The sequence below is a fragment of the Sus scrofa genome, chromosome 13, assembly GCF_000003025.6.
Source record: "Sus scrofa isolate TJ Tabasco breed Duroc chromosome 13, Sscrofa11.1, whole genome shotgun sequence".
Lineage (NCBI taxonomy): Eukaryota > Metazoa > Chordata > Mammalia > Artiodactyla > Suidae > Sus > Sus scrofa.
In genome coordinates, this window is record NC_010455.5 from 33,277,253 (window position 1) to 33,301,973 (window position 24,721).

Sequence of the window (24,721 nt, forward strand, 5' to 3'; positions counted from 1 at the left end):
CACAGCTGGAGACCTTCCAGAGACATCAGTGTAGGACCACAACCAGAAGGGGAAGAGGGTACTTGAACTCTTTGAGGAGAGGGGTACCAGAGAGGGGATTCATGTTTCTAGAACATGTCACTCAGTTGCAAGATGGAAGTCTCTGGTTCATAGAGCACCACAGGACAGCAGTAGCTTGTAGTCTTTTTATAACTCCTAGGGTTTGCCTTAACTATAGCTTGCAGACATCAAATTTAGTGTCATTAAGTATGTAAAAGAGGCAGGCTCTTCATGGCTAGAAAACTTATTTGGGTTATGTTAAAAGCAATTGAATGTGTGAAAATTTGGCACTAGTTAGAGTTCTGAGCAAATGGTGCTTGCTTGCTGTGAAAAAGTAAACAATATAGAGGCCAAGGTATAGGAGGTATCTTTGGCATGTTTATGTAACAGCATTATATTATGAAAGACTTATAAGTATTTTTTATTTTTAAATTGTGGAAAATTAAGGGGATGATTTAAATTAAGAATAACTAATTTCTCTAGTTTCAGGAGTCACTTTCACTGTTCACTAGCCAAATTTCTGTTCACTTGAAAAACATACCTTTTACTTCAGAAAAGAATCTTATAAATTTAGGGTCAAATTATAACAGAATAAATTTTAGGAGGGAGGTGCTAGGTATTACAGGTACTCCTCTTATGTTCTGTTGAAGGAATTATTCATGTTTATATTATTTTCTGAATGATGTCTCTTTACTCTTAGGTTTAACAAGCCTTTATTTCAAATGGGGGTAAATATGTGTGAGAGGATGTGTATCAGGGCATATGTGTGCTATAAAGAACACAGGAGAGCAGCACCAATTTAAATATTAGTTAATGTATAACACTTCTTTTCCCTGGTACTTATATTCTTAACTTTGTTTGTTTTCTGAAATAATTTTTGTCTTTGTTAGAGATGAACCTGAATATACTGATTTCTTAGAAATCCCCTCTTAGAGTAATTTCTTCTGAGTTTTCAAGTTTACTAGATAATTTTCATCAGCTAACAACTTCTTGAACTCATTTCTTTATTTTTTCACAGCAAAACTATACAAGAATTGGATATATAATAGTGTTTATTAAAAATAGATACATAGTACGTCAGATATATTGTTTATTTTTGCTTAATATTTTTGATATTTTGAAACAAATATAGTTATGTAACAAAACTTATTTTCACAAATAAGAATAAAACAGGCAAAACTAACTTGATGATGGGAAAGCCGTAATTTGTGAGTGTTTTCTTAAGGTAGAGATAAGTATATATATACATATACACATGCTCTCTGGACCTTTTTCTTTTTAAATTTTATGGCCACGCCCACAGCATATGGAAGTTCCTGGGTCAGGGATTGAATCTGAGCCACAGCTGCAGCAATGCTGGATCCTTTAATCCACTGCGCTGGGCCAGGGATTGAACCTGCACTTCTGCAATGACCTAAGCCACTGCAGTAGAATTCTTAACCCATTGCACCACAGTGGGAAGTACTCTAAGACTGTTTTAAACCTGGGTTAAAATTCAAATTCTTTCTACTCAGATGAAGATAACAAGTTAGTTCCCTACATAAGTATCTATTTTGTTAATAATGTTTTGAATTATTTTTTTTTATTTATTTATTTTTCTTTTTTTTTTTGTCTTTTGTCTTTTTGGTTGTTGTTGTTGTTATTGTTGCTATTTCTTGGGCCGCTCCCGCGGCATATGGAGGTTCCCAGGCTAGGGGTTGAATCGGAGCTGTAGCCACCGGCCTACGCCAGAGCCACAGCAACGCGGGATCCGAGCCACGTCTGCAACCTACACCACAGCTCACGGCAACACCAGATCGTTAACCCACTGAGCAAGGGCAGGGACCGAACCCGCAACCTCATGGTTCCTAGTCGGATTCGTTAACCACTGCGCCACGACGGGAACTCCCTGAATTATTTTAAATTATTAAAAATAATTCAGAAGTATTAGTTTAATGTTTGAAAAGTACTTCAACTTGAACAGATGATTTTTTAACATTTAGGAAAGAATGTGTTGCTTGATAAGAATCGTCATGTGTTCACCATGACCAAGTCAGCCAGCACAATGGATATATTGTGTCTTGATTTCTGTGAAGCATATGATAATTTCCCATTACATACCTATGGATATATAGGCAAAGTGCTAACAAGGTTAAATGATTTTATAGTTGGTTGAAAATCTATCAAGGGATGTACATCACCTCTTGCTTTGTGCCCCATTATACTCCAGTTAGTATCTGTGTCCTTATCTTTAGCCTAGTACCTGACAGAGAGTAGACACTTAATAAACATGATGGGTAAATGAGTAAATTAGAGTCTTTAATGATTTTATACTATACTAACTAGTAGGTTTCTGATGATGAAACAGAGAGTATAATCTTGATTCATGTTTATACTAAATAGTAAAGACTAGATGACCTAGAAATAAAAACACATTTTTTTTCTTTTTATTGGAAAGATCCTTCCAGAGTGAAAGGAAAAGCTAAGATACTAGTTTTCAGAAAGGAGTAGCTGAGGTAGCTCTGTGAATCTGGATAGCAAGACTTAATGCATGGTCTCTTCAGGATGCCACTTCTGAAGTTTTACACTATTTTCAAGCTTTATGTTGTTCCTCTTGTAATTTACATTATTAGGAGAGTGGCAGAGGTAGGGTTGTGTGCATCCAGTAGATTTAATAGATTAAGGAGATATAATAGATGCAAAAGGCATTTAATTAAATAAGCATTCATTTAAAATACATATTTTTAGGAAAGTAGGAAAATAACATTGATTCGTAGAGGTAACTCAGGGATGTTAGGTATCAGTAATCCTACTCTAAAAATGCTCTATCTTAGCATATACCCTTCATGGTCATAATATGTTATTTTTAGCATGCTGTTGCATTTTTTCTATTATTTTCATTAATATTCTTGATTATATACACATGAAATTTGTGATTTTCTTTTCTTATAATATCCTTTGATACAAAGACTATTCTAGCTTTTTGAAAGAAGCAAGTAACTTATTTTATTTCTAGACTTTGAAAATATTAATGTAGAGATTAATCTTTCTTTAAGGATTTGATAAAAGTTGCTTGTAAAAGTGTATGGGCCTGGAGAGTGACAAGTGGGACAGTGAAACAGGAGTTTTCTACCATCATTTCCTCACAGAATTGTCGATTTTGACAACCTCCCATAGACAATATTACCATTGTGGAAGTCTGGGTGTCCAGTAAAGAAGCACATTGTTAAAACAAACAAAAAAATGAGAATAGATAGATTGAAGGGGGTAAGAAGAACAGTTTCACTTTACCTATATTATCCCTCTGCAAAGACTGCATAGCTCAGCACCAAGAGAGACCTCTTTGGCCTGCAGTTTCTTCTTTGGGGGAAAGTAAGAGCTTTGCATCTGAGCATCTGGCTTCCCTAGCCATGTGGGATGCTGCCCCAGAGGCTCACTCACTTCTCGCTTTACCCAGAATACTGTCAGCATAGTTGAGTGGTAGAGAGAGGCTGGAATCAGGGAGGAGAACTGGGGTTACAGCAGTCAGGGCTCTGATACCAGCAGAGGTCCATGGATCCAACTAATCACTTTGTGGACTCCATCAAGGAGCTGCTTATGAGCCACTGGGAGTATCTTCATCAGACTCTCCCAAGTATCACACAGATATCCCAAATGTTCTGCACACCTCACCCACCCTCCCTGTAGCTGGATTACTATGCACACTCTCATGGAGGGTGAGATGTGAGCTATTGCAAATGGCTCACAGTTGTGCACAGAATGCAAGGCAGGCTCTGTAGAATCAGGATAAGCTGAAGAATTAGGGCATTGTAGGACACTGCCCTAGGAAAAATTAATGAGAAATTATCAGTCAGCACCTGGCCTGGCTTAATGAGATTGAGAGAAGGCATACAATCTTGAGAATTCCCCTTTAAAAAGGAACAGGAGATGTGGAGGTCTGAGAGAGACTTGGGATTTGTACCTGGCATCGTTAGTAGTTTCTCTCCTGAAGCCAGTCAGTAAAGTCTGGAAGACGTGACTGCTTCTTAGAATAAAAGACAGCAATGCAAGACTTCAAAGGATAAGAGAAATCAAGGAAACTCATGACCACCACCAAGGAACATGTTAATTTTCCATTAACGATCCTCTAAGAAATTGAGATCTATGATTTGCCTGGAAAGGAATTAAACAATTGTTTTAAGGAATCTTAGTGGCTACAAGAGAACATGGATAAATAGTAAAATCAGGAGAAGATATATAAAAACATAAGAAGTTCAACAAAGAGATAGACATCATAGGAAAAAAACCCCAAATTCTGCAGTTGAAAAGACAGTAGACTTAATCAAACAGAAGGAGGAATCTGTGAACTCAAAGGTCCTTTGAAAATATACAGTTTGAAGAGAAAATAAACAAATGAAAAGGAATAAAGAAAGCCCATGAGATTTATGGGCTAACGTCAAGAGAACTAATAAATGCCTTATGATAGTTACAAAAGGAGACAAGTGAGAGAGAAAGGGGTAGAAAACTAATTTATAGAAGTGGCTGAAAACTTCCAAATTTGAGGAAAATATGGACATACAGGTATGTGAAGCACAAAGGTCCCTAAATAGGTTCAGTTTAGAAAAGACTTCTCCAAGACACAGTACATCAAATTTGTCAAAATTGAAAACAAGAGAATTTCCAAAGTGGTAAGATAGTCACAAGGGAAATTCCACAAGGGAAACTCCAGTGATTTCACAGCAGAAACCTAATAAGCCCCCAGAAAGGGGCAATACATTCATAGTACTGAAAGAAGAAACTATCAACCAGGAGTACTTGGCAAAGTTGTCTTTCAGATAGGAGGGAGAGATAAAAGAGTTTCCCAGAAAAACAAAAGTTGAAGTGGTTCATAACAGCAGATCTACTAGACCTGCCTTACAAAGAATGCTAAAGGATTTTCTTCAAGCTAAAATGAAATGATGCTAATTAAGAGCATGAAGACATATAAAAGTATAAAACACTGGTAAAGGTAAGTATATGATCAAGTTCAGAATACCCTAATATTGTAATGGTGTGTCAAACACTTAACTCTAGTGTAAATATAAAAAGAAAAAAGTATTAAAAAATAATGATTGTGGAGTTCCCATCATGGCTCAGTGGTTAACAAATCCGACTAGGAACCATGAGGTTGCAGGTTTGATCCCTGGCCTCACTCAGTGGGTTAAGGATCTGGCGTTGCCGTGAGCTGTGGTATAGGTTGCAGACATGGCTCGGATCTGGCGTTGCTGTGGTTGTGGTGTAGGCCGGCGACTACAGCTCCAATTAGACCCCTAGCCTGGGAACCTCCATATGCCGAGGGTGCAGCCCTAGAAAAGACAAAAATAAATAAATAAATAAAATAATGATTGTGACAACAATTTGTTAATGGATGCACAATATAAAAATGTAAATTGTGAAGTTCTCCTGTGATGCAGCAGGTTAAAGATCCAGTGTCGTCACTGCAGTGGCTTGGATCGCTGCTGTGGCACGGGTTTGATTCCTGGCCTGGGAACATCCACGTGCCTCAGGAGTGCCCCCCTCAAAAAGATGTAAATTTTGGGAGTTCCCGTTGTGGCACAGTGGTTAACGAATCCTACTAGGAACCATGAGGTTGCAGGTTCGATCCCTGGCCTCACTCAGTGGGTTAAGGGTCCGGCATTGCTGTGAGCTGTGGTGTAGGTTGCAGACTCAGCTCAGATCCCATGTTGCTGTGGCTGCAGTGTAGGCTGGCGGCTACAGCTCCAATTAGACCCCTAGCCTGGTTCACCTCCATATGCTGTGGGGGCCGCTCTAGAAAAGACCAAAAGACCAAATAAAAAAAATGTAAATTTTGACATCAAAAGCATAAAATGTAGTAGAGGGGAATAACAGTGTAGACTAATAGAAACACAGAAGATAAAGAGAAAAGAAAGCATACCACTAGAGAAATTCATCAGATCACAAAGGAAGGCAACAAGAGAATAAGAAAGTAACAACAGAACTACAAAAGAGCCAGAAAAGGATTAATAAGATACTTTATTAGTCATCACCTATTAATAATTACTTTAAATGTATATGGAGTAAATTCTCAATTCAAAGGACATAAGGTGGCTGATGGATAAAAAACAAGATCCCCTTTATGCTGCCTTTAAGGGACTCACTATACTTTTAAGAATAAACATAGATAGCAAAAATATTCTAGGCAAATGGAAACCAAAAGACAGCTATGGTAGCAGTTCCTATATCAGACAAAATAGATTTAGTCAAAAACTGTAAGGACAAACAAGGTGATTATATAATGATAAAGAGGTCAACTCATCAAGAGAAAAACAATGTAAATATATGTCACCCAACGTCAGAGTACATAAAGATAGCAAATATTAACAGAACTCAAGGGAGAAATTGATAGCAGTACAATAATATTAGATGTCTTCAATACCACACTTTTAACAAATGATAGATCATACAGCAGAAATGCAATAAGGAAACACTGGACTTTATCTAGACCTTAGACCAAATAGACCTAACATAAAAATATAGAATTATCCATTCAACAGCATGATATGCATTCTTTTGAAGCACACAAAGGACATTCTCCAGGATAGTTCTTATGTTAGGCCACAGAATAAGTCTTAAAAAACTCAAGAACATATCCAATATCTTTTCCAACCTTGATGATATGAAACTAGAAATCAGTAAGAGGAAAATTAGAGAATTCACAGATATGTAAAAATTAACCAATGTCAAAGGAAAAAAATATAAGCAATATCTTGAGATAAATGAAAATGGAAACATACACAAACTTAAGGGATGCAGAAAAAGTTCTATGATAGCTTTAAGAAAAAAATCTTCAAAACTTAATTTTACCCCTTAAGAAATTAGAAAAAGAAGAGAAATTAAACCTAGAGTTATCAGAAGGAAGGAAATAACAAAGTAGAAATATGAAATAGGCTGGAAAAACAATATAAATGATTAACAAAACTAAGCATTCGTTTTTGAAAAGTTCAACAAAATTGACAAATCTTTAGCTAGCCTAAGAAAAAAAGAGGAAAGACTTGAATAAAAGCAGAAATTAAAGAAAAGACGTTATGGCTGATACCACGAAAATTCCAAAGGGTCATAAGAATAGCCACCAACAAACTGGAGAACCCAGAAAAGCGTATGTTCCTAGAAACATACAAGAATGTATCATGAAGAAATAGAAATCTGAACAGAGAAATAATGGGTAAGGAGATTGAATCAATTACTAAAAATGCCCAGTAAAGAAAAGCCCAGGACCTGATGACCTTTCTGGAGACTTTTACCAAACATTTAAAGAATCAATACCGGAGTTCCTGTCGTGAATCTGGTTAACGAATCTAACTAGGAACCATGAAGTTGTGGGTTCAATCCCTGGCCTTGCTTCGTGGGTTAAGGATCCGGTGTTGCTGTGAGCTGTGGTGTAGGTCGCAGATGTGGCTTGGATCCTTTGTTGCTGTGGCTCTGGCGTACGCCAGTGGCTACAGCTCTGGTTAGACCCCTAGCCTGGGAACCTCCATATGCCACGGGAACAGCCTTAGAAAAGGCAAAAAAAAAAAAAAAAAAAAAAAAAAAAAAAAAAAAAAAAAAGCAACAAACAACCAACCCTCAAACTCTTCTAAAAGGTTGTAGAGGAGGAAATACTTCCAGACTCATTTTACAAGGCCAGCCTTATCCTAATAACAAAGCTGCACAAGAACACTACATGAAAAGATCTATAGGCCAGTATCTCCGATGAGCACAGTTGCAGATCCCTAAACAAATCCTGGCAAACCAAATTCAACAGCACATTAAAAAAATCGGCTGTGATCGAGTGGAACTTATTCCTGGCATGAAAGGATGGTTTAACATACACAAATCAATAAATGTCATACATCATATTAAGAGAATGAATGATAAAATCATGATTATCTCAATAGCAGAAAAACATTTGCAAAACTCAACATGCCTTCATATTTAAATACTCTCAATAAATTAGGTATAAAGAAGAGTTTCCATTGTGGCTCAGTGGGTTAAGAACCTAGTTAGGTATCCATGAGGATGTGGGTTTGATCCTTGGCCTTGCTCAGTGGGTTAAGGAGCTGGCATTGCTGCAAGCTGCGGTGTAGGTCACAGATGTGGATCAGATCTGGCATTGCTGTGGCTGTGACTGTGGCTCTGGTGTAGGTTGGTAGCTGCAGCTCTGATCCGACCCCTAGCCTGGGAACTTCCATATGCCACAGTTGCAGCTCTAAAAAGAAAAAAATTAGGTATAAAGGGAATATACTTAGCCTTAATAAAGACCATATTTAACCCTCAAGCTCATAGTTAACCCTCATAATCAGTGGTCGGGAATAATACAAGGGAATGCTACTCTCACCAGTTCTGTTTAACATAGTACTGGAATTCCAAGACAGAGGAATCAAAAAAGAAAAAATAAAAAGCATTCAAATAGGAAGGGAAGAAGTAAAATTGTTTCTGTTTCCATATGTCATTATCTTATTTTTTTAAGGGGATCAATATTTTATTTTTATTGAAGTATGGTTCTTTAACAGTGTTGTTAGTTTTCACTTGTACAGCAAAGTGATTCAGTTTATTTATATATGATTTGTTTCCATTATAGCTTATCACAAGATAGTATAATTCCCTGTGGTATACAGTAGGACCTTCTTGTTTAACCTGTTTTATATTTGGTAACGTGTATATGTTATTCCCGAACTCCTAATTTATCTCCCCTTGCCACTGTCCCCTTTAGTAACATAGGTTTTTTTGTGTCTGTGAGTCTATTTCTGTTTTGTAAATAAGTGAGTTTGTATCATTTAATCATTTTTATTTTCTATTAGAGTATGGTTGATTTGCAATAACCTGTTCATGGTAGGTGTACAGTATGGTGATTTAATTGTACATGTACATATATGTACATTCTTTTTCAGATTCTTTTGAATCTTTAAGTCATTATAGAATATTGAGTAGATTTCCCTGTGTTACACAGTATGTCCTTGTTACTTATCTGTTTTATACATAGTATTGTGTATATGTCAGTCCCATCCTGCTAATTTATTTCTCTACCCTGTATTTTCCCTTTGGTAGACATAGGTTTGTTTTCTAAGTCTGTTGGTAGGTTTCTCTTTTGTAACTAAGTTCTTTTGTATCATTTTTTATTAGATTCCACATAAAAGTGATTGTTGGTTTTGCTGAGGAAGTTCACAAGACCAAGTTGGAAAGCAAGAGAGATTTATTAAGTCATCAGAGAGGGATGGACTGAGCTCAGGATGGTGCCAGCCCCAACTGTGAGGAGGTGTGAGGCTTATAAAGGATCTGTGGTGGGAATCTGTGGCAGCAACAATGAAGGAGGAGAAGGAGAAGGTCAAGGGAGGGATAGGGCATCAAGTCCCATGACAGAGGGCAGTTAATCCTTGTAGGTGGTTAATCTATGCAGGCAGTTGTTTTTTTGCAGGCCATTGTTTCTTGCCATCCAACTTGAGCCTCCACGTTCCAGGAAAGGGTGTAGATCTTGTACTGGGCTATACCCATGTCCACAGCAGGTCTCCAAAGTGAACAGCCACATTGGGGGCATGAGGGGGGTCTGTTTACATCCTCCTGGGAACCTGACAGTGATTCATATGATACTTGTCTTTCACTCTCTGACTTACTTCACTTAATATGATAATCTCTAGGTCCATCCAGCTTTCTGCAGATGGCATTATTTTAGTCTTTCTTATGGTTGAGTAATACTCCATTCTATATGTGTGTGTGTGTGTGTGTGTAAACATTTTAAAATACCGATTCCTCTGTTGATGGACATTTAGGTTGCTTCCATGTCTTGGCTGTGGTAGATAGTGCTACAGTGAACATTGGGGTGCACGTATCTTTTCAGATTAGGATTTTCTCCAGATAAATGCAGGAGTGTGATTACTGGATAATATGGAATTCTGTGTTTAGTTTTTTAAGGAAGCTCCATACTATTCACCATCGTGGTTGTATTAATTTACATTTCCACCAAGAGTGTAGGTGAGTTCCTTTTTCTTCATACCTTCTGTAGCATTTATTATTTGTAGACTTTTTTGATGATGGCCATTCTGAGTGATGCAAGGTAAAACCTCATTATAGTTTTTCATTTGCATTTCTCTAATAATTAGTGGTGTTGAACATCTTTTCATGTGGTCTTTAGCCATCTCTCTGCTTTGAAGAAATATCTATTGAGATCTTTTTACCATTTTTTTGATTGGGTTTTTTTGATATTGAGCTGTTTGAGATGTTTGTATATTTTGGAGATTAATTCCTTGTCAGTTGCTTCATTTGCAAAGATTTTCTGCCATTCTGTAGGTTAATATTCTCTTTATATTTAATTTTTTATCATTTTGATTATAATGTATTTTGGTGTATTCCTCTTTGGGTTAGTCTTCTATGAGATTCTCTGCTCTTCTTGGAGTCGGGTGACTCTTTTCTTCCCCAGGATAAGGAAGTTTTTAGTTATTCTGTCTTCAAATATTTTCTCAGGCCTCTCTCTCTCTTCCTCATCCGTTACCACTATAATACGAATATTAGCATACTTGATGTTGTCCCAAAGGTCTCTTAAACTGTTCTGTCTTTTAATTCTTATTTTTCTCCTGCTGATCAGGTGTGACTTCCACTCCTCTGTTTTCCAGCTCATTGATCTGTTCTTCTGCCTCATTTAGTCTTCTGTTGATTCTTTCTAGCGTATTTTTCATCTCATTCATTGTATTCTTTAATTCTGTATGGTTTGTCTTTATGTTTTCTTGTTTAAAAAATATTTTTATTATAGTTTATTTATAATGTACTGTCAGTTTCTATTGTACAAAAAAGAGACCCAAGCATATATATACATACATATATGTGTATACACACACACACACACACACACACACACACACACATTCTGTTTTTCTTTTTAGGGCATATGGAAGTTACCAGGCTAGGGGTCAAATCAGAGCTATAGCTGCCAGCTTATGCCACAGCCACAGCAATGTGGGATCTGAGCCATGTCTGCGACCTACATCACAGCTCATGGCAATGCCAGGTCCCCAACCCACTGAGCGAGACCAGGGATCAAACCTATATCCTCATGGATACTGGTCAGAGTTTCCGCTGTGCCATGACAGGAACTCCCTATATATACATTCTTTTTCTCAGATTATCCTCCTTCATGTTCCATTACAAGTGACTAGATAGTTCCCTGTGCTATACAGGAGAATCTCATTTCTTAGCAATTCCAAATGCAATAGTTGACATCTACTAACCCCAAACTCCCAGTCCGCCCCACTACCCCTCTTCCCATCCCCCTTGGCAAACACAAGTCTGTTCTCCATGTACATGAATTTGTTTTTTTTCTGTAGATAGGTTCATTTGTGCCATATATTTAGATTCCAGCTATATATGATATCACATGCTATTTGTCTTTCTCTTTCTGACTTACTTAACTCACTATGAGAGTCTCTAGTTCCATCTATATTGTTGCAAATGGCAATATTTTGTTCTTTTTATGGCTAGGTAGTATTCCATTGTGTATATATACCACATCTTAATCTATTCATCTGTTGATGGACATTTAGGTCGTTTCCATGTCTTGGTTATTGTAAATAGTGCTGCAGTAAACATAGGGGTGCAAGTATCTTTTTAAATGGAAGTTTTGTCTGGATATATGCCCAGGAGTGGAATTGCTGGATCATATGGTAGGTCTATATTTAGTTTTCTGAGGTATTGCCATACTGTTTTCCATAATGGTAGTACCAATTTACATTCCTACCAACAGCATAGGTGGGTACCCTTTTTTCCACACCATCTTCAGAATTTGTTATTTGTGAACTTAGTAATGACGGCCATTCTTTTTTTTTTTTTTTTTTTTCTGTCTTTTTGCTATTTATTGGGCTGCTTCCGCGGCATATGGAGATTCCCAGGCTAGGGGTCGAATCGGAGCTGTAGCCATCGGCCTACGCCAGAGCCACAGCAACGCGGGATCCGAGCCGTGTCTGCAACCCACACCACAGCTCACGGCAACGCCGGATCGTTAACCCACTGAGCAAGGGCAGGGACCTAACCCGCAACCTCATGGTTCCTAGTCAGATTCGTTAACCACTGTGCCACGACGGGAACTCCTTTTTTTTTATTTTTTATTTTATTTTATTTTATTTTTTTCTGATAATGGCCATTCTGACTGGTGTGAGGTGGTACCTCATTTTAGTTTTGACTTGGATTTCTCTAATAGTTAGTGATATTGAGCATTTTTTCATATACCTGTTGACCATCTGTATATCTTCTTTGGAAAAATGTTTATTCAGGTCTTCAGCCCATTTTTCAATTACATTGTTGTTTTGGTTTTTTTGCTATTGAGTTGTGTAAGTTGTTTATATATTTCAGAGATTAAGCCCTTGTTGATTGCATTGTTTGAAAGTATTTTTTTGTATTCCATAGGTTTTTTTGTTTCTTTTTTTTATGGTTTCCTTTGATATGCAAAAGCTTGTAAGTTTGATTAGGTTCCATTGGTTTATTTTTGTTTTTATTTCTTTTTTTTTTTTATTTGAAAAAGAGAAATTTTATTTTATTTTATTTTTTCTTATCAATTTATTTTTATTTATCATTTTGAGGGTTGAAGCAACAATAAGAATCAACCTATTTTTTTTTTTTTTTTTTTTTGGTTTTTGGACCTTATTTTATTTTATTTTATTTTATTTTATTTTATTTTTTTATTTTATTTTCCCACTGTACAGCAAGGGGGTCAGGTTATCCTTACATGTATACATTACAATTACAGTTTTTCCCCCACCATTTCTTCTGTTGCAACATGAGTATCTAGACATAGTTCTCAATGCTATTCAGCGGGATCTCCTTGTAAATCTATTCTACGTTGTGACTGATAAGCCCAAGCTCCCGATCCCTCCCACTCCCTCCCCCTCCCATCAGGCAACCACAAGTCTCTTCTCCAAGTCCATGATTGATTTTCTTTTCTGAGGAGATGTTCATTTGTGCTGGATATTAGATTCCAGTTATAAGTGATGTCATATGGTATTTGTCTTTGTCTTTCTGGCTCATTTCACTCAGTATGAGATTCTCTAGTTCCATCCATGTTGCTGCAAATGGCATTATGTCATCCTTTTTTATGGCTGAGTAGTATTCCATCGTGTATATATACCACATCTTCCGAATCCAATCCTCTGTCGATGGACATTTGGATTGTTTCCATGTCCTGGCTATTGTGAATAGTGCTGCAATGAACATGCGGGTGCATGTGTCTCTTTTAAGTAGAGCTTTGTCCGGATAGATGCCCAAGAGTGGGATTGCAGGGTCATATGGAAGTTCTATGGATAGATTTCCAAGGTATCTCCAAACTGTTCTCCATAGTGGCTGTACCAGTTGACATTCCCACCAACAGTGCAGGAGGGTTCCCTTTTCTCCACAGCCCCTCCAGCACTTGTTATTTGTGGATTTATTAATGATGGCCATTCTGACTGGTGTGAGGTGGTATCTCATGGTAGTTTTGATTTGCATTTCTCTTATAATCAGCGATGTTGAGCATTTTTTCATGTGTTTGTTGGCCATCTGTATATCTTCCTTGGAGAAATGTCTATTCAGGTCTTTTGCCCATTTTTCCATTGATTGATTGGTTTTTTTGCTGTTGAGTTGTATAAGTTGCTTGTATATTCTAGAGATTAAGCCCTTGTCAGTTGCATCATTTGAAACTATTTTCTCCCATTCTGTAAGTTGTCTTTTTGTTTTCTTTTGGGTTTCCTTTGCTGTGCAAAAGCTTTTCAGTTTGATGAGGTCCCATGGGTTTATTTTTGCTCTAATTTCTATTGCTTTGGGAGACTGACCTGAGAAAATATTCATGATGTTGATGTCAGAGAGTGTTTTGCCTATGTTTTCTTCTAGGAGTTTGATGGTGTCCTGTCGTATATTTAAGTCTTTCAGCCATTTGGAGTTTATTTTTGTGCATGGTGTGAGGGTGTGTTCTAGTTTCATTGCTTTGCATACAGCTGTCCAGGTTTCCCAGCAATGCTTGCTGAATAGACTTTCCTTTTCCCATTTGATGTTCTTGCCTCCCTTGTCAAAGATTAATTGACCATAGGTGTCAGGGTTAATTTCCAGATTCTCTATTCTGTTCCATTGGTCTGTCTGTCTGTTTTGATACCAGTACCACACTGTTTTGATGACTGTGGCTTTGTAGTATTTCTTGAAGTCTGGGAGAGTGATGCCTCCTGCTTGGTTTTTGTTTCTCAGGATTGCTTTGGCGATTCTCGGTCTTTTGTGGTTCCATATAAATGTTTGGATTGTTTGTTCTAGTTCTGTGAAAAATGTCATGGGTCATTTGATAGGGATTGCATTGAATCTGTAGATTGCTTTGGGTAGGATGGCCATTTTCACAATATTGATTTTTCCAATCCAGGAACATGGAATATCTTTCCATTTTTTTACATCTTCTTTGATTTCTTTGATTAAGGTTTTATAGTTCTCGGCATATAGGTCCTTTACCTCTTTGGTTAGGTGTATTCCGAGGTATTTGATTTTGTGAGGTACAATTTTAAAAGGTATCGTATTTTTGTATTCCTTTTCTAATGCTTCATTGCTGGTATACAGAAATGCAACTGACTTCTGAATGTTAATCTTATATCCTGCCACTTTGCTGAATTTATTAATCAGTTCAAGGAGTTTTGGGGTTGAGTCCTTAGGGTTTTCTAGGTATAGAATCATGTCATCTGCATACAGTGACAGTTTGATCTCTTCTCTTCCTATATGGATGCCTTTGATTTCTTTTGTTTGTCTAATTGCTGTGGCTAAGACTTCCAAAACGATGTTGAAGAGCAGTGGTGAGAGTGGGCATCCCTGTCTTGTTCCAGATTTGAGTGAGAAGGCTTTCAGTTTTTCCCCATTGAGGATTATATTTGCTGTGGGTTTATCATAAATGGCTTTGATTATATTCAGGAATGTTCCCTCTATACCCACTTTGGCGAGGGTCTTGATCATGAATGGATGTTGAACTTTGTCAAATGCTTTTTCTGCGTCTATTGAGATGATCATATGATTTTTGACTTTTTTTTTGTTAATGTGGTGTATGATGTTGATTGATTTGCGTATGTTGAACCATCCTTGTGAACCTGGGATGAACCCAACCTGATCATGGTGTATAATTTTTTTGATATGTTGTTGGATTCGGTTGGCTAAGATTTTGTTGAGAATTATTTTTGTTTTTATTTCTATTGCTTGGGTGACTGATGTAAGGAAACATTGTGCGGTTCATGTCAGAGAAGGTTTTGCCTATGTTCTCCTCCAGGAGTTTGATGGGGTCTTGTCTTGCATTTAAGTCTGTAAACCATTTTGAGGTTTTTTTGTGCATGGTGTGAGAGTGTTTTCTGGTTTCATTTATTTACATGGAACTGTCCACTTTTGCCAGCACTGCTGGCTGAAGAGATTGTCCTTTTTCCATTTTATATTCTTGCCTCATTTGTTGAAGATTAATTGACCATAGGTGTCTGGGTTTATTTCTGGGTTCTCTGTTTTGTTTCATTGGTCTGTAGGTCTGTTTTTGAACCAGTACCACACTGTTTTGATGACTGTGGCTTTGTAATATTGCCTGAAGTCTGGGAGAGTTATGCCTCCTGCTTGGTTTTGTTCCCTCAGCATTGCTTTGTCAATTCTGGGTCTTTTATGGTTCCATATAAATTTTCGGATTGTTTGTTGTAGTTCTGTGAAATGTGTCATGGGTAATTTGATAGGGATCACATTGAATCTGTAGATTGCTTTGGGTAGTATGGCCATTTTAATGATGTTAATTCTTCTAACCCAGGAGCATGGAATATTTCCATTTCTTTGATTCATCCTCTTTAATTTCCTTCATTAATGTTTTATAGTTCTCAGCAAATGTCTTTTTTTTTTCTTCGTCTTTTTGTCTTTTTAGGGTTGTACTCGTGGCATATAGAAGTTCCCAGGCTAGGGGTTGAATTGGAGCTGTGGCTGCCAGCTTACATCACAGCCATAGCAATGTAGGATCTGAGCCACGTCTGCGACCTACACCACAGCTCACAACAACGCTGGATCCTTAACCCACTGAGCAAGGACCTCATGGTTCCTAGTTGGATTCGTTTCTGCTGTGCCAGGACAGGAACTCCAGCACATGTTTTTTACTTAGGTTTATTCCAAGGTATTTAATTTTTGGGGGTTGGGATTTAAAACGATATTTTTCTTTCCTTTTCTAATATTTCATTGTTAGTATAGAGAAATGCAGCTGATTTCTGAATGTTAATCTTGTATCCTGCTACTTTGCTGAATTCATTGATCAATTCCAGTAGTTTTTGTGTGGAGTCCTTAGTGTTTTCTCATATAGTATCATGTCATCTGCCTAGAGTGACAGTTTCACCTCTTCTTTGGATACCTTTTGTTTCTTTTGTTTGTCTGATTACTATGGCTAGGACTTCCAATGCTGTGTTGAATAAAAGTGATGAGAGTGGGCATCCTTTTCTTGTTCCAGATTTGAGCAGGAAGGCTTTCAGCTTTTCTCCATTGAGTATTATATTTGCTGTGAGTTTGTCATAGATGGCTGTTATTATGCTAAGATATGTTCCTTCTACACCCCCTTGGTAAGAGTTTTTTATCACGAGTGGATATTGGCCTTTGTCAAATGCATTTTCTGCATATATTGAGATGATAATGTAGTTTTGACTTTTATTTTGTTAATGTGGTATATGACCATTGATTGATTTGCATATGTTGAACTGTCCTAGAGAACTTGGGATGAATCCCACTTGGTCATAGTGTATGATCTTTTTTATATGTTGTTGGATTCAGTTGGCTAAAATTTTATTGAGAATTTTTGCATCCATGTTCATGAAAAATATTGGCCTGTAATTTTCTTTTTGGATAGTATCTTTGTCTGGTTTTGGTATTAGGATGATGGTGGCTTCATAGAATGTCTTTGGGAGTGTTCCTTCTTCTTCAGCCTTTTGGAAAAGTTTAAGAAGGATGGGTATAAGTTCTTTTTTGTATATTTGGTAGAATTCTCCTGTTAAGCCATTTCATCCTGGACTTTTGTTTTTAGGGCATGTTTTTTTTTTTTACGACATAATTTCATTTCTAGTGATCAGTCTGTTCAGTTGATGTATTTTCTTGATGTAGTTTTTGCAGGCTGTATGTCTGTAGAAAGTTGTCCATTTCTTCTAGGTTGTCAAATTTGTTGGCATATAATGGTTCATGGTATTCTCCTGTGGGTTTTTTTTTAAATTTTTTGTATTTCTGCAGTATCCATTGAGATTTCTTTTTCATTTTTCATTTTGTTTACTTGAGTTCTTTCTCTCCTCTTCTTGGTGAGTCTGGCCAGAGGTTTGTCAGTTTTGTTTATCCTTTCAAAGAATCAGCTCTTGGTTTTACTGATTTTTTTTTCTGTTGTTTTTTGAATCTCTGTTTTAGTGATTTCTTTTTTGATCTTCCCCCCCCCCCCAATCTTTTAGGGCTAAACCTTCAGCGTATGGAAGTTTTTAGGCTAGGGGTCAGATTGGAGCTGTGGTTGCCAGCCTACACCATAGCCACAGCAATGTGAGATCTGAGCCGTGTCTGCCACCTATAACCACAGTTCATGTCAATGCTGGATCCTTAACCAGGGCCAGGGATGGAGCCCGCCTCCTCATGGTTACTAGTTGGGTTCATTGCTACTGATGCACAGCAGGAACTCCTGCTCTCTGATCTTTATGATTTTCTTCCTGCTGACTTTCGGTTTTGTTTGTTCTTTCTCTAATTCTTTTAGGTGGTAGGTTAAGTTGTTGATTTGAGATTTTTTTCTTTTCTGAGGAAGGCCTGTATCACTGTGAATTTCCCTCTTAAGAAATGCTTTTGCAGCATCCCATATATTTTGAATGGTTGTGTTTTCATTATCATTTGTCTCAAGGTACTTTTTAATTTTCCTTCCTGATTTCCTCATTGACCCATGGGTTTTTTTAGTAGCATGTTGTTTAGTCTCCATGTAGTCAGTTTTTTCTCATTTCTTTTCCTGTGGTTGATTTCTAATTTCATGCCACTGTGATCAGAGAAGATTTGTGAAATAATGTCTATGCTCTTAAATTTGTCGAGGCTAGCTTTTGCCCCAGTATGTGGTCAGTCCTTGAGAATGTTCCACATGCACCTGAAAAGAATATTTGTTCTGATTTTTTTTTGAATAGTGTCCAGAAATTGTTAATTAAGTTAAATGTTAATTTAGGATCCATGTTGCCTTATTGATTTTCTGTGTAGAGGATCTGTCCATTGATGTGAGTGGAATGTTAAAGTCTCCTACTTTTACTGTATTCTCATCAATTTCTTCCCTTATGTCTGTTAGTATTTGTTTTATGTACTGGTTGCTCCTACATTAGGGGCATACATATTGGCAAGTGTAACATTCTCTTCTTGAATTGATTTTTTGTCGTTAAATACAATACCTTTTAAAATCACACTGCACGTAGCCAAAGCAATCTTGAGAAGGAAGATCAAAACTGACACATCACACTTCTGACTTCAAAACATGTTCCAAAACTATAACGATCAAAATATAAATAGACACATAGAGCAATGGAACAGAATCTAGAGCCCAGATATAAATCCATATATTTTTGGTCTGTAGTCTTTAGCAAAGTCACCGGGAATATACCATGTGAAAAATAGTCTTTTTTAATAAATAGTGTTGGAAAAACTGGATATACACATGCGAAAAAAATAAAACAAATCTATTTTTGCATCATATACAAAAACCAACACAGAATAGATTAAAGACTAAACCTAAGACCTGAAATGGAAAACTCCTAGGAAAAAAACTGATGGGAAAATTTCCTTGACTTTTTTCTTGGCCATGATTTTTTTGGATATGATTTTTTTCTGCAAGGCAATGGTAGTAGTTAGCAAAATGAAAGTCAGTGGAATGGGAGAAATATTTTCAAATCATATTTGATGAAAGGTTAATATTGAAAATATGGAAAGATTTATTTAATCTTGGAAACGCCACAAAAAAACTTCATGAGGAGTTTGGATTAGTGAAGGAGAAAACCTTGATTACTAATTTGCTTTCTAGGGGTTATTTAGAGGTTCTATTTCTTCTTAGTTAACTTTGTTAATATTTTTGTTAATATTTGCTTATGTTTTCTAGGAAATTTTTGCACCTTTTTTTTTGGGTCTTTTTAGGGCTTCACCCATGGTACATGGAAGTTCCCAGACTAGGGGTCGAATTGGAGCTATAGCCACTGGCCTTGACCACAGCCATAGCAATGCGGGATCTGAGCCCTACCTGCAACCTATACCACAGCTCATGGCAACACCAGATCCTTACTCCACTGAGCAAGGCCAGGGACTGAACCTCTGTCTTCATAGTTGCTAGTCAGGTTCGTTAACCACCGAGCTACAACGGGAACTCCTGCATGTGTTTTTCCATGTTTTTTGTCATGAAGTTTTTTGGGCTTTTGGTTTTTTTTGCTTTTTCGTGCCATGCCCATGGCACATGGAGGTTCCCAGGCTAAGGGTCTAATTGGAGCTACGCCACAGCCATAGCAACATAGGATCCAAACTGCCTTTGTGACCTATATCACAGCTCACGGCAATGCCAGATCCTTAACCCACTGAGTGAGGCCAGGGATTGAACCCACAACCTTGTGGTTCCTGGTTGGATTTGTTTCTGCTATGCCATGACAGGAACTCCTCATGACTCCTCATGAAGTTTTTTTGTGGAGTTTCCTTGGATATTTTAAAATCTTGATTGCAGTTTATGCTTATTTCCTGATTTTTGTACCAATATTCTTTTTTTTTTTTCTGTCTTTTTAGGGCCACACCCATGGCATATGGGGGTTCCCAGGCTCGGGGTCTAATTGGAGCTGTGGCCACTGGCCTACACCACAGCTACAGCAATGCCAGATCCAAGCCACATCTGCAACCTGCACCCAGCTCATGGCAACGCCGGATCCCCAACCCACTGAGTGAGGCCAGGGATCAAACCCGCAACCTCATGGTTTCTAGTAGGATTCGTTTGCACTGAGCCACAACAGGAACTCCTGTACTAATATTCTTGTGCTTTTAAAAATTCATTTTTACATCATCAGTCCTTTCTGAAGTTTTTTTTTTGTTTTGATTTTCCAAAGAGCTAGTAGCCATTTCACATTGCTGATCTTTACTCTTTTATATCATTTTATATTTCATTTATGTGTTTGTCACTTTTTATAAATAATATTTTCTATTTTAATTTTTTGGTTGTTGACATCTGAGTTTTTTAATTTTTAAAAAATTTGAAATGTCAGTTTTTAGGTTGGGTACTTTAGTGAATTTATTTTTAGTCTTTTTAAATACAAGAATTGAAGATTATAGAATTCCCTCTATATAATACTTCACCTGTATTATGTAAGGTTTTTTTTTGTGTGTGTCTTTTGTCTTTTTAAGGCTGCACCCACAGCAAATGGAGGTTCCCAGGCTAAGGGTCAAATCAGAGCTGCAGCTGCTGGCCTATGCCACAGCCACAGCGACACTGGATCCGAACTGTATCTGCCAACTACACCACAGCTCATGGCAATGCTGTATCCTTAACCCACTCAGCGAGGCCAGGGATCAAACCGCATCCTCACTGATAACTAGTCAGGTTCATTAACCACTGAACCACGACAGGAACTCCTAAGGTTTTATATCCTTAGTGTCTGTTTCCAACTTGATTATCTCTAGAATATTCTCCTTTCTAGTGAAATGGAAAATGTTTGTAATGTTTCTCTTTTGTTCTTCTGCAATTTATAGATTATAGTATAAATTATACCTCATCATCACACCCTTTAAGAATAAGTAGGAAAGGAAGAGGTAAAACATCAATGAAGTAAAATTTATAAATATATATTACACAGCAAAGAATAATATATAGTAGGTATTATAGACGTGTTTCTCTACCTGGTTGCAGGTTTTATCAGTAACTTCCCCTATTTACTACTCACTTCATGATCTCTTTGCTTTAGCTAGTTCCTCACCTGATGCTATTTGAGCCCTTGGTAGTTCTGTACATTTAGAGATGCTCTAGTCTTCTAGTTCTCTTTTACCACAGAGCATGGCAGTATTAGGATGCTCCTTGAGGTTTCCTTTGGTTGTGTCTATTACTTTTTCTCACTTCTTTTGTATAGTGATAAACCTGTTTCTTTTTGCAAACTAGAAAAAAAATCAAACATTCCAGACGATACCAAAACTCCTTTTTTTTTTTTTTTTCTTTTTTTCTGTTTGCTCAGTGCCGGGAAGAGCCTAAACCTGAAAAGGCTTCATGGTAATCTCAGATGTAGTATAATTGATTAATGTTCTCATCTGGCATATTCATGCTTCCATTGGACTTAATATTAGCAGAGTCTGAGTCCTCAAAGATGGGAAGCTAAAATTTTGCAAGTAAGTCATTATGTTTGAGAGTAAGAAGTGCCCTTTTTATCACTAACTCTTTCTTGGTCATGTATTCTTTTTTTAAAATTTTATAATGATTTTTATTTTTTCAATTATAGCTGGTTTACAGTGTTCTGCCAATTTTCTACTGTTCAGCAAGGTGACCCAGTTACCCATACATGTATACATTCTTTTTTCTCACATTATCATGCTCCATCATAAGTGACTAGATATAGTTCCCAGTGCTATACAGCAGGATATCATTGATTATCCATTCTAAAGGCAATGGTTTGCATCTATTAACTCCAAATTCCCAATCCATCCCACTCCCTCCTCCTTGGCAACCACAAGTCTGTTCTCCATGTCCATGATTTTCTTTTCTGTGGAAAGGTTCATTTGTGCTCTATATTAGATTCCAGATATAAGTGATATCATGGTATTTGTCTTTCTCTTTCTGACTTCATTCAGTATGAGAGTCTCTAGTTCCATCCATATTGCTGCAAATGGCATTTTGTCCTTTTTATGGCCGGGTAATATTCTATTGTGTATCAGTACCACATCTTCTTAATCCAGTCATCTGTCAATGGACATTTAGGTTGTTTCCATGTCTTGGCTGTTGTGAATAGTGAACATGTGGGTGCATGTGTCTTTTTCAAGGAAAGTTTTGTCTGGATATATGGCCACGAGTGGGATTGCTGGGTCATATGGTAGTTCTAGATATAGTTTTCTGAGGTATCTCCATACTGTTTTCCATAGTGATTGTACCAGTTTACGTTCCCACCATCAGTGCTGGGGGGTTCCCTTTTTTCCATACCCTCTCCAGCATTTGTTATTTGTTTGATCCATGTATTCTGCTTTTGGGATTAACATAACTCTATATTGGTTGCTGGTTCAGAACATTTAACATGTTATGTGGATAGTGCCCACATCTTTTAAAAGGTGGTATAATGAAATCTTTCATAGTTCTCTCTGTTGCTCTGTCCAGTCCAGTGCTCTGGGTGATGAGGTAATTAGTAATAGCATTCAATCTTGTATCAGTTCCTTATTTTACCTCTTTTATTTTAAAGTGAGTTCCTTCCTCATATTGTAGTTTTAATAAACACATTAACTTGATGGCAAATAAGGTATTCAGTAGTCTACTGAAGGTCCATTGCCAGAAATGAAGAAGGCATAGAAAGGAAATTCAAATCCCATCCCTTTCATGATCATTAGAGTCCGTCGTAATGAATTTACCTAATGATGTTGGCTAATCCACTTGAGGTAAGGTTACTGTATCATAATCTTACTACTTCTGGTCACTACTTACTCAGTGGTTGTAGTACCAGATCAGCTTTGATGAGTGAAAGTCCATGGAGCTGAGCTTATGAATAGCTGCTATCGCTTACACTAAATTCATTTTGGGCTGGCTAAGGAAGAGAGTGAATCAATGGAACACTGGGGGCAGTTAGTAGAGGGCATAAGAAAATTTGACTTTCTCTGCAGGACAATTCATTTGGATGATCCAGTCTTAAAGACTTCAAGCAGGGCAGTAACACCCTCAGCAGCAGAGAAGCAGGGCCTTTTTCTAGTGCAAAGGAAGTTTAGTAGGAGCAAAATTTAGGATCTTCTGAGTTAGTGAGTGTCTCTACTATCTCTACCATTTTTTCTAATTTAGTAGCCTGCTTTTTATCTTAATTTTTTTAGAAGGCTATAAATTCAGCTGACCTTGTAATTCAGCAATGGTCAGGATCAAAACTAGAGTTTGGTTTTTGGCTATTTGAATACTGAAGATGGAAGAGAAGATTTCTCTGAACTCTTAAATAAAACATCAGTAGAGTAAGCATTCAACTTTTTGTAGCCCTGGTTTCTTGACTAGAAATTATTCTTTCAGTTAAATATTATTGTGTGTGTCAGAGTGTCTCATCCATCCATCCATATCTGCTAGATTTATTTAACTCTTTGTTTGGAATATGGTTAAAGGGAGAAACAGTAGGTTAGTAGTACATAGAAAGTCTGTTGCTTTTGATGATGCGAGCCACGTTATCCTTTTATACTTGCCTTTTAAAAAATTGACCTCATTGTTAGTCTATTTATTAAACTTTTCTCAAATTCAACCTCAGGCTTTTCCCCCAGGATAGAGCCAAGAAGACAATGTTAGACTCTGATTACAAGTATATGAATTTCTGTTGAATGTGTTCTGGGAACTTTGTTATTATCATCACCACATGAGGTTGAGGATCTGGTGCCTTGAATTGGATATATAAAGAGAGAGTATAAAAAGCGATTCAATAATGATGTAATAAAGAAATATTGGAGGTGTTCCCGTCGTAGCTTAGTGGTTAATGAAGCTGACTAGGAACCATGAGGTTACGGGTTCGATTCCTGTCCTTGCTCAGTGGGTTAATGATCCTGTGTTGGCTGTGAGCTGTGGTGTAGGTCACAGACTCGACTCGGATCTTGCATTGCTGTGGTTCTGGCATAGGCCGGCGGCTACAGGTCCGATTAGACCCCTAGCCTGGGAACCTCCATATGCCACGGGTGTGGCCCCAGAAAAGACAGAAAGACAAAAAATAAAATTAAGAAAAGGAATATTGGAAAAGTTATTGAAGGTCACCTATCAAAGAACAGTACAAAATTGCATGAGCATCTCAAGGGCTATGGAATAGAGTTGTGCTTCTTATAGCATTAGACAGCTTAGAGGAAGAAAAGCTTGTGTCCTGAATTGTCACAGCTTTATGTGGAATGAAAAGTGGGGAGTTTTTATATTATGCTTTCTTGCCTGTTTTACTGCAGTGCTTTCTAACTGCTTTCCCTACTTCTGTTCAGGCCCTCCTACAGTTCATTTTCAACACAGCTGCCAGAATGGTTTTTTAAAAATACAAGTTAGATCTTGTTACTCCTGTGCTTAAAAACCTCCAGTGGCCCTCATTTCATTCAAAGTAAAAACCAAAGTCTTGCAAAAGCTTCCAAAATTTTATGATGTGGCTTCCTGTCACTCCTGTGGCTTCTTGTACTGTCCCTTTTTCTCAGTCTACTTCAGTTACACTGGCTTTCTTGCTTTTATTCAAATGTATCAGGTATGTTCCTGCCTTAAGATTTTTTCTCACACTATGTCCTATACTTAAATACTGTGCCTAGTTAACTCTGTTTTACTTCCTTCAGGTCTTTTTCAAATCTTCTCAATGAGATACACCCTGACTTCTGTGTTTAATTCTGACTCTTCTCCCTCCCTCACCTACTCAAAACTGGATGCTCCTCTAGGACTTCCACCTCTGGAAACTGACCGTACCTTCCAACAAGTTGGTGTCGGTATAGTCTCCATTGTTTTGGATAATTGGTTTTCTATTTTAAATCTGGGATGATTATACTCAGGTTGTGCACCAGCACTATAGTC

The 24,721-nt window shown here is 37.4% G+C and overlaps 1 protein-coding gene across 14 annotated transcripts in view; it reads left to right on the forward strand.

The window, feature by feature from the left end:
- Positions 1–24,721, forward strand: part of DOCK3 (dedicator of cytokinesis 3) — a 504,996-nt gene that overhangs the window by 125,115 nt on the left and 355,160 nt on the right. The window contains exon 2 of one of the 14 annotated variants that reach the window (XM_021068844.1): positions 9,157–9,289. The exons of the other annotated variants lie outside the window; for them this stretch is intronic. Coding sequence (XP_020924503.1) covers positions 9,264–9,289 — 26 coding nt within the window. The 5' untranslated portion in view covers positions 9,157–9,263. The remainder of the gene's footprint in view (positions 1–9,156; positions 9,290–24,721) is intronic. 14 annotated transcript variants of the gene reach the window in all.